General features: G+C 36.6%; 1 protein-coding gene across 5 annotated transcripts in view; it reads right to left on the reverse strand.

Moving 5' to 3' along the window:
- Window positions 1–11,588, reverse strand: part of WDR49 (WD repeat domain 49) — a 187,050-nt gene that overhangs the window by 40,237 nt on the left and 135,225 nt on the right. For all 5 annotated transcript variants that reach the window (XM_077991631.1, XM_077991632.1, XM_077991629.1 and 2 more), the window contains one exon: window positions 6,500–6,669. In XM_077991631.1, coding sequence (XP_077847757.1) covers window positions 6,500–6,669 — 170 coding nt within the window. The remainder of the gene's footprint in view (window positions 1–6,499; window positions 6,670–11,588) is intronic.

The raw sequence follows: 11,588 nt of genomic DNA on the forward strand, positions 1-11,588 counted from the left end.
GCTCAAAACAGAGGAATGGAGGAAATTGTACCAAGCAAATGGAAAGTAGAAAAAATGCAGGAGTTACAATCCTAGTTTCTGACAGAACAGACCTTAAACCAACAAAGATTAAAAAAAAAAAAAAAAAAAAGACAAGGAAGGGCATTACATAATGATAAAGTGTTCAATTCAACAAGAAGAGCTAACTCTCCTAAATATATATACACCCAATACAGGAGAACTCAGATTTGTAAAACAAGTTCTTAGAGTCCTACAAAGAGACTTAGCCTCCCACATAATAATAGGGAGACTTTAACATCCCACTGTCAACATTAGACAGATCATCGAGACAGAAAGTATAAAAGATATTCAGGGCTTAAACTCAGCTATAGATCAAGTGGACCTGATAGAGATCTATGGAAATCTCCACTCAAAAACAACAGAATATACATTCTTCTTGGTGCCACATGGCACTTACTCTAAAATTGATGACATAATTGGAAGTAAAACACTCCTCAGCAAATGCAAAAGAACTGAAATCATAACAGTCTCTCAGACCACAGCACAATTAAATTAGAACTCAATATTAAGAAACTCACTAAACACCACACAGCTATATAGAAGTTGAACATCGTGCTCTTGAGTGACTCTTGGGTAAGTAATGAAATTAAGACAGAAATTAAGAAGTTCCTTGAAACTAATGAAAACAAAGGGACCACGTGCCAAAATCTCTGAGACACAGTTAAAAAGTGTTAAGAGGGAAATTTACAGCACTAAATGCACATATCAAAAAGCTAGAAAGATCTCAAATCAACATCCTAACATCACAACTAATGAACTAGAGAACCAAGAGCAAACAAACCCCTAACCTAGCAAAAAACAAGAAATAAGCAAGGTCAGAGCAGAACTGAAGGAGATATAGACACACACACACAAAAAAAACCGTCAAAATATCAACAAATCCAGAAACTGGCTTTTTAAAAAATATTAATAAAATAGATTGCTAGCTAAGTTAATAAAGAAGAAAAGACAGAAGAATCAAATAGACACAACAAAAAAAGATAAAGGGGATATCACCACTTGCCCCACAGAAATACAAACAACCATCAAAAAATACTATAAACACCTCTATACAAATAAACTAAAAAATCTAGAAGAAATGGATAAATTCCTGGACACAAACACCCTCTCAAGACTGAAGTTGAATCCCTGAATAGGCCAGTAATGAGTTCTGAAATTGAGGTGGTAATAAATAGCTTACCAACCAAAAAAGCTCAGGACCAGAGTGATTCACAGCTGATTCTACCAGAGATACAAAGAGGAGCTGGTACCATTTCTTCTGAAACTATTACAAACAATTGAAAAGGAGTGACTCTTCCCTAACTCATTTTATGAGCTCAGTATCATCCTGATACAGAAATCAGGCCGAGATAAAACAAAACAACAACAAAAAAAGAACTTCAGGCCGATATCCCTGATGAACATCAATGCAAAAATCCTCAATAAAATATTTGCAAAACAAATCTTGCAGCACATCAAAAAGCGTATCCACCACAATCAAGTTGGCTTCATCCCCAGGATTCAAGGCTGACTCAACGTAGGTAAATCAATAAACGTAATTCATCCCATAAACAAAACTAAGGACAAAAACCACATGATTACCACAATAGGTACAGAAAATGCTTGCGATACAATTCAACATTTCTTCATGTTAAAAATTCTCAATAAAGTAGGTATTGAAGGTACATATCTCAAAATAATGAGTCACTTATGACAAACCCATAGCCAATATCATACTGAATGGGCAAAAGCTGGAGGCATTCCCCTTGAAAACCGGCACAAGACAGGGTTGCCCTTTCTCACCACTCCTATTCAGTGTAGTATGGGAAGTTCTGGCCAGGGCAATCAGGCAAGAGAAAGAAATAAAGGGTATTCAAATAGGAAGAAAGGAAATCAAATTCTGTTTGCAGATGACATGATACTATATCTAGAAAACCATATCGACTCAGCCCAAAAGCTTCTTAAGCTGATAAACAACTTCAGCAAAGTCTCAGGATACAAAAACAAAGTGCAAAAATCACAAGCACTCCTATACACAAATAACAGATAAGCAGAGAGCCAAATCATAGATGGATTCCCATTCACAATTGCTACAGAGAATAAAATATCTAGGAATACAGCTATCAAGGAAAGTGAAGAACGGTCTTCAAGGAGAACTACAAACCATTGCTCAAGGAAATCAGAGAGGACACAAACAATGGAAAAACTTTTCATGATCATGAACAGAAAGAATCAATATCATGAAAATGGCCATACTGCCCAAAGTTATTTATAGATTCAGTGCTATTCCCATCAAACTACTCTTGACATTCTTCACAGAATTAGGAAAAAAATAAAAAACTATTTAAAAACTCATATGGAACCAAAAAAGAGCCTACATAGCCAAAACAATGCTAAGCAAAAAAGAACAAAGCTGGAGGCATCATGCTGCCCTACTTCAAACTATACTACAGGGCTATAGTAACCAAAACAGCCCGGTACTGGTACAAAAACAGACACATAGACCCATGGAACAGAATACAGAGCTAAGAAATAAGACCACACATCTACAACCATCTAATCTTCAACAAATCTGATGAAAACAAGCAATGAAGAAAGGATTCCTATTTAATAAATGGTGCTAGGAGAACTGAATAGCCATATACAGAAAATTGAAACTGGACCCCTTCCTTACATCTTATACAAAAATTAACTCAAAATGGATTAAAGACTTAAATGTAAAACCCAAAACTATAAAAACTCTAGAAGAAAATCTAGGCAATATAGTTCAGGACATAGGCACAGGCAAAGATTTCATGATGAAAACATCAAAAGTAATTGCAATTAAAGTAAAAATTGACAAATGAGATATTAAACTAAAAAGTTTCTGCACAGCAAAAGAAAGTGTCATCAGAGTGAACAGAAAACCTACAGAATGGGTGAAAATTTTTGCAATCTATCCATCTGACAAAGAGCTAGTATTCAGAGTCCACAAGGAACTTAAATAAATTTACAAGAAAAAAAAAAACAACCATTAAAAAGCAAAGACATAAACCGACACTTCTCAAAATAAGACATTTATGCAACCAACAAACAGATGAAAAAAGGCTTAACATCACTGATCATTAAAGAAATGCAAATCAAACCCACAGTGAGATACCATCTCATGCCAGTCAGAATGGCAATTATTAAAAAGTCAGGAAACAACAGATGCTGGTGAGTCTGCAGAGAGATTCAAATGCTTTTGCACTGCTGGTGGGTATGCAAATTAGTTCACTCATGGTGGAAGACAGTATGGTGATTCCTCAAAGACCTAGAACCAGAAATAGTATTTAAACTACCATTTGACCCAGCAATCTCATTACTGGGTATATACCCAAAGGAATATAAATCATTCTATTATAAAGATACAAGCACACATATGTTCATTACAGCACTATTCACAATAGCCAGTAAATGGAATCAACCCAAATGCCCATCAATGATAGACTGAATAAAGAAAATGGTGGTACACATACACCATGGAATACTATACAGCCACAAAAAGGAATGAGATAATGTCCTCTGCAGGGACATGGATGGAGCTGGAAGCCATTATCCTCTGCAAACTAACTCAGGAACAGAAAACCAAACACCACATATTCACATGTTCTCACTCAAAAGTGGGAGCTGACCAATGAAAACACATGGACACAAGGAGGGGAACAACACACACTGGAACCTGTCCAGGGGTAGGGGATGGGGAGGGAGAGCATCATGAAAAATTGCTAATGCATGCTGGGTTTAATACTCAGGTTATAGGTATATGGGTGCAGCAAACCTCCATGGCATACATTTACCTATGTAACAAACCTGTGAATCCTACACATGTACCCCAGAAATTAAAATAATTTTTTTAATAACTGTATATATCAGCACTGATTTGCATAACAAAAAGTTTTCAGGAACAATAGAAAACAAAATTAACTGAAAATGAAGTCAGGAAAGAAGAGTTCAAATTGCCAATGTTTGAATCTAGGAAAAGAATGGTTTAAAAAAGTGTTTAGGATGGGAGTGATGGCTCACATCTGTAATCCTAGCACTTTGGGAGGGTGAAGTGGGAGGATCACTTGAACCTAGGAGTTCAAGACCAGCCTGAGCAACATGATGAAACCCCATCTGTACAGAAAAAAAGTGTGCGCGTGTGTGTGTGTGTGTGTGTGTGCAAACTGGGTGTGGTGGCATGCCTGTAGTCCCAGCTACTTGGGAGGCTGAGGTGGGAGGATTGCTTGAGCCAGGGAGGTTGCTGCTGCAGTGAGCTGTGGTCGCACCACTGCATTTCAGCTGGGCGACAAAGCAAGACAGCCTCAAAAAAAAAATGTTTAAAGGATAACTGAGTGTGTCATAAGGAATGGGAAAGTATTATATTGGCTGAAATACTCTTAAACAGGAATCTGTAACACTTGCCTTCACTCTTCTATGCATGTGATGGAAAGAGAAAAAAAAATGATCTATCTGTGTTATCCCAAGGTAACTTTATTTCTTCATCTGTAAGATTGAGTAGGATAGGTAGGCGGGGACATTTTATCCTATGTAAAGTCTTTCCATTCCCAGCATTCTATGATTGTACAGGATTGCTCATGCTAGATTTCTAAATTGAAAATATCCTTCTGCCTAAATGTAAAATGCCACTTGACATTTCTGCAAGCCATAATTCAAGGAAATGGAAGAACAAATACCAAAGTAATTTAGCATAACAGAATGCTAAAGCGGAATTTTTTTCTTCTATCTATCTGTCAGTAGAGGTTCAAAAAGTTTGAAAGCAAAGTAATCTATTGAGATGTTTAATACAAAAGTATTTCTACATGCCAACATGAGGTGGTTTGACTCTTTATGTGCAGGGTCACTTTGCCAAGAAGGTAGCTCCAAAACTGATCTTGTGACACTTAAGCCAACATCACTGTAAGATATAAACAAAGGATGCGGAAACTATAAGAGATGATTGCATCAGAGAGAGTCTTATGTGCGAATTGTGACCCACTCCCATTGGAGGGGAGGAAAGTTTTTCTCTTTTTCATTTCTAGCCTCTATTCACATAGCCCAAATAGCTTAATGTAGTCTTCCAGGGTAACAATGAGAGGGACACAGCAGACCTTTGTCTCACTAACATCTGAAGAAGTCTACAGGCAAAAAGCTGTACCTGGAGTTGCAGGGAGCAGTGGGGAAACAGTGGAAAAGTTGGTGTTGCAAAATGTGTTTCCTATAGGCCAAGCAGAAGTTAAACCAGCAGTTGTGCAAGAGGGGAGGCTTGGCAATGTGCAGGACTGTAATAGAAAACACTGTGATGTGTATTACAAGGGGCATGAGCTGGAGGAGGTGAGCCATAAGAAACTAGCCAAAGAGTTTATGAGTTTGGAAATGTGCAATGCAGAGGTCCCTGAGTGGGGTCATCAAAGAACCCTCAACTATATCGCCAGGAAGAAGAGTATGCTGTGCACATCTGCCAAGCCTCAAGAACAGCAATGCTACCTTTTTCCTGCCTCCCAACCCACCTGTAGAGCCTCAATGAAAGGAAAAGTGTGACTAGTGAGTTAAAGGGAAGAAGGAAAGACAGTCCTCTCTGGTGTTTCACCTGTTTAACATAGAATGTTACAAAAGCATTGAATTAAAACATGGTGGGAGTTTTATAGAAGAACTATTTTCTTGTCAGCTCCGAGTAAGCTCCATTTCTTTTCTTACATGGAACAGATAATAAATCAAAGGCACCAAAATATTTTTATTATTCTCCAAGTAATAAGCTTGGATATCTATCTCTACGAGAATAAAATAGCCATTTAGCATAAAAGTTAAGTTATGAGAGCATGGTTTGGCAAAAGCATAGAAAACAAAAGAACTAAACTCCTTGACATGAGAGCATAAATGGAGTGTAAATATGGGACCTAGCAGAGTGACGTGAAGAGAAGAACGTCTGAGCAACCTAGAGGCATGAGAAGCCTTAAAGAAATGATGTCTAACTTCAAAGTTAAGCTCTTTGAACTTTTGTCACATAAACCCCTGTGCACTTTATCAAAACCAGGAGTAAAATCTGATACACTTTCTAAGATAGATAGATAGATAGATAGATAGATAGATAGATAGATAGATAGATGACAGATAGATAGATGGATAGATAGATAGATAGATAGATAGATAGATAGATAGATAGATAGTTTTTGAAGAAAGGGGTCAATTTTCACAATTAGATTGATGATGGAGTAGAAATATAAGACTAGATGGCACTTAACACATATCAAGAATCAATGTAGTCAAGAAATAAGAACCAAATATGGCCTCGATAATATAAGTCACTCATCCATACATACCTACCAACACCTCAAATTTTGGAAAAATCTTAAGGTAGTCACTGAACATTCCACAGAGGACAGAAAGAAGTTTGGACCAGTCTTATCTATGTCTTACCTAGACTCCAGTTGACATCTGGCTAATGTTCAAAATTACTTACTTGTATGTTGAGTCATCTTTGTTTTTCTTGTTAAGTAGAGAATGTTCTGTTGGGTCTAAACAAGATTCCTCCTTAGAAAATAAAGAAATTTCCTTTTGAATATCACTTTCCACTAAATTAGTATCTCTTTTAGGAAGGAAAAGGTAGTTTTCAATATGCCAGTGCTTTGCCTGAAAAAAACGAAAACATCTTTTATTTTTATGAAATTTATTTTCTTCAAACATTTACGTGTGTTTACCATGTGCTAGATTACTAATTAAAGTCCTGGGGTGGGACACACAAGAAGATGAAAAAGACGTGACTCTTCTCCACAAGAAGTTTACAGTTTTACAGGGGAAATGAAAGAGATTCATGTACCTTTAATAAAGGTAGAAAATGAGATGTGTCATAAGAAACAATGAAAAGATAATAATGAACTACAAAAAATTTTTTACCATTCCTATTTTAAAATTCTGAATAGCCAGATGTATATTTACTAAAAACAAAACAAAGCTTTTGTTAAAGAATTGCCACAGTTATTTTTTCCCTCAACTACTTTATTTGCATGTTATCTCCTTAAAATGTTTTCAAAAGCTAGTTCAGTTATTAAATATTATTTTCTAAAAATTATATGTGTTATATAATAATTTCCACAGATTTTGGCTACACTTCTTAAAATGCATTAATCTAACAAAAGTTTCCCATTAACAATCTATTTTATGTTTTAAATACAGAGCCGATTTTCTCGTCTTATATCAATTCGCTTCATGCACACAGAATGTTCCAAAGAATGCAGCCTGTGAGATACGAGGGGAACCGTAGGTATCCTGCAGATATTTGGCTGGTCTGCAAATTGATCAGCCTTGTCATAAGTGTTTGCAGAATAAAATGCCTACAGGGCCAGTCAAATAATATCAATGAATGAATTGAACCTAATACAAGAAAATAAATGGGTAATAAATAGTAAATAAAACTCACCCTCAGTATTTAAGGCAATAAAAAAATTCAAGGACTACACTGCTACACTGAATTAAAGAGAACTCATTTTACATAAAGGCTATAGTTACTCTTAAGGAATGATGTATGTTCTTTTTTTGTATTTTTTTTTTTTTTTTTTTTTTTTTTTTTTTGCCACTGTAAGTTCTGGGATACATGTGCTGAATATGCAGGTTTGTTACATAGGTATACATGTGCCATGTTGGTTTGCTGCAACTATCAACCCATCATCTAAGTTTTAAGCCCCACATGCATTAGTTATTCATCCTAATGCTCTACCTCCCCTTTCCCCTCACCCCCCGACAGGCCACAATGAGTGATGTTCCTCTCCCTGTGTCCATGTGTTCTAATTGTTCAACTCCCACTTATGAGTGAGAACATGGGGTGTTCGCTTTTCCGTTCCTGTGTTAGTTTGCTAAGGATGATGGTTTCCAGCTTCCTCCATGTCCTTGCAAAGACATGAACTCATCCTGTTTTATGGCTGCATAGTATTCCATGTTGTATATGTGCCATATTTTGTTTTTCTAGTCTATCATTGATGGGTATTTGGATTGGTTCCAAGTTTTTGCTATTGTAAATAGTGCTGCAAAAAACATGCATGTGCATGTGTCTTTATAGTAGAATGATTTATAACCCTTTGAGTATATACTCAGTAATGGGATTCCTGGGTCAAATGGTATTTCTGGTTCTAGATCCTTGACGAGTTGCTACACTGTCTTCTACAATGATTGAACTAATTTGCACTCCCACCAACAGTGTAAAAGCATTCCTATTTCTCCACATCCTTGCCAACATCTGTTGTTTCCAGACTTTTTAATGATTGCCATTCTAACTAGTGTGGGATGGTATCTCATTATGGTTTTGATATGCATTTCTCTAATGACCAGTGATGATGAGGTTTTTTTCATATGTTTATTGGTCACATAAATGTCTTGTTTTGAGAAGTGTCTGCTCATATCCTTCACTCACATTTCGATGGGGTTGTTTGGTTTCTTTCTTGTAAATTTGTTTAAGTTCCTCATAGATTCTGCATATTAGACCTTTGGCAGATAGATAGATAGATTGAAAAATTTTTCTCCCATTCTGTAGGGTGCCTGTTCACTCTGATATTTTCTTTTGCTGTGCAGAAGCTTTTTAGTTTAATTAGATTGCATTTGTCAATTTCAGCTTTTGCTGCAATTGCTTTTGGTGTTTTAGTCTTGATATCTTTGCCCATTCCTATGTCCTGTATGGTTTTGAAAGGTTTTCTTCCAGATTTTTTATTGTTTTAGGATTTACATTTAAGTCTTTAATCCATTTTGAGTTAATTTTTGTATAAGGTGTAAAAAAGGGGTTCAGTTTCTATATTCTGCATAAGGTTAGCCAGTTTTCCCAGCACCATTTATTAAATAGGGAATGATTTCCCCATTGTTTGTTTCTGTAAGGTTTTTCAAAGGTCAGATGGTTGTAGGTGTGTGGTGTTATTTCTGAGGCCTCTGTTCTATTCCATTGGTCTATATATCTGTTTTGGTACCAGTACCATGCTGTTTTGGTTACTGTAGCCTTGTAGTATAGTTTGAAGTCAGGTAGCATGATGTCTCCAGCTTTGTTCTTTTTGCTTAGGATTGTCTTGGCTATAAAGGCTCTTTTTTGGTTCCATATAAAATTGAAAGTAGTTTTTTCTAGTTCTGTGAAGAAAGTCAATGGTAGCTTCATGGGAATAGCATTGAATCTATAAATTACCTTGGGCAGTATGGCCATTTTCATGATATTGATTCTTCCTGTTCATGAGCATGGAATGTTTTTCCATTTGTTTGTGTCCTCTCTGATTTTCTTGACCAATGACTTGTAGTTCTCCTTGAAGACGTCCTTCATGTCCCTTGTAAGTTGTATTCCTAGGTATTTTATTTTCTTTGTAGCAATTGTGAATGGGAATTCACTCATGATTTGGCTCTCTGCTTGTCTATTATTGGGGTATAGGAATGCTTGTGATTTTTGCACATTAATTTTGTATCCTGAGACTTTGCTGAATTTGTTTTTCAGCTTAAGGATTTTTTGGGCTGAGATGATGGGGTTTTCTAAATATACAATCATGTCATCTGCAAACAGAGACAATTTGACTTCCTCTCTGCCTATTTGAATACCTTTTGTTTCTTTCTCTTGCCTGATTGCTTTTTTTTAAGAGAAATTAGAAACTTGAATCTTTACATGAAATCTATTATTGTTTAAATGTGGGCAACTAAATCAAATTTTAATTATTCACTGGATGAAGAGACACAATCAAAGTCACTGGACATCAAATCAATCAGATGAGGAGAGTTGCCAGTACATAAACTCTGCCTAGCATAACAGTAGTTAGTGCACAAAGAGGGGCACTGAAGAATTTCAAGCATCATTTGAATTTCTTCTTATCCGACAATCACCTGACAGCTTCGTGGGATAAACATGCATTCATGAATAAATCCTCTTCACTCCTATTTCTCCAACTCTAGAAATAGACATACCACACAACTTACTTTTAAAAATCTAACCTGAAAACCAGCCTAAGCCCAATAGCTATGTTATAAAAGGGATTCTAAGTTTTGTTTTGTTTAAAAAAAAAAAAATCCCTTCTCTCCTCTCTCTTTCCTTTCCCTCTTTTCCTTTCCCCTTCCTCTCCTTTCCATTTCCTCTTCCCCACACTCTTTGCTCTACATCTTGGGACTAATGGCACCTATATTCAAGACAGCTTGATAAAAGTAAATCCTTTAAAAAAAAAAAAGAAGAAGAAGAAGAAGTAGCACAAACAGAAGGAACTAGGAAACCGTTTTCCCTAGCTTTGCTAGCCTTCAATTTTTAAAACTGACCCAGGTCTGATGACTCTTCTCCTGTCTTGAACAGAAAGGAAAAAATAAAATTATTCTCATGAGGGCTTTTTGGGTCTGAAGTCCTTAAACAATGCAAGATTTCACAGAAACAACAAATAATATCAATAACATAAAAATAAGTAGTTTTATAAGCACCCATTTCTGCATTAAAATAAAATTTAGCTACAGATTATGTTTGGTGGGTGAACTTTATATGGCACCTACACCTAGAATGGTGTTATTTCTTGGTTCAACCCCAGATGTCTAAGGAACTTCTTAGGTCACTCACTTGATGATGTTTCGTTTCTTTACCATTGTTCAAACCTCCACCTCATCTTGCCACAGCCTCCGTCAGCAATGCATTGGCTTCTTCAGTGGCCCGAGGCAGGCTTCCACCTTCTTTCCTGTCCAGACTGCCAGCCATGTCCCACTCTGTCTCACTCATCACACACCCATATGAGTTCCCACTCAGCCGCTTTTTTTCCTGACTGAGAAAAATCTAGTGCTCGTCTTGTTTACAAAAATACAAGAGATTGATACAGCTCCTGAGTGTTACATTGACACTCTCATTGTCCAGCCAATGTGGGTCCACCTCCTAGATGATTTTCTGATTTGCCAACACCCTCTGCATCCTAAAGGGTTGCTTAGAATTCTTTCCACACAGGTTGGCCTTATCAAACTGACTTTACAAATACAGCAACAACAAACGTTGTCTTCCGACACTAAAAGAATTGCCTACTCTCCAGAGTAAGATTGGCACCTGAGGCTCCTAAATAGAACCAAATCAGCTGGCTGAACAGAAATTGAGGCTTCACCTTAAACTTATACCAGGTTTGAATAGTACTGGTTGAAACCAGTCAAACATATTTTGTCCCCAAAAGCATAAATGGAACACGAAAAGTTCCCAAGAAGGCAAAAGGATAAAAGAACAGAAAATATGAGACTAAATATTTCCTTTATTTCATGCCCCCTACTTCCATTTCATTTCATAGGCAGGGACAAGTCAGATCTTGAGAAAGGGGTTAAAAATGTGAGCTCTAAAGTGACCCAACTTGAGTTAAAAGCAAAACTCTACCACAATTAGCTTCTGCGAGCTCAGGCGATTAATTCAAACTCTCTGTGCCTCTGTTTGCTCATTTGTAAAATGGGAATTGTGAGAGCTGCCCCCTCCTGAATTGAGCAATTGTGAAGATTAAATGAGTTAATTCTTGAAAAAAATCTTAGAACAGTGCCCCAGGTACACAAGGAAAACTCAGCAAATATTAACTATTATTATTTGCGGCAATAAA

The sequence above is a fragment of the Macaca mulatta genome, chromosome 2 (assembly GCF_049350105.2).
Source record: "Macaca mulatta isolate MMU2019108-1 chromosome 2, T2T-MMU8v2.0, whole genome shotgun sequence".
NCBI lineage: Eukaryota > Metazoa > Chordata > Mammalia > Primates > Cercopithecidae > Macaca > Macaca mulatta.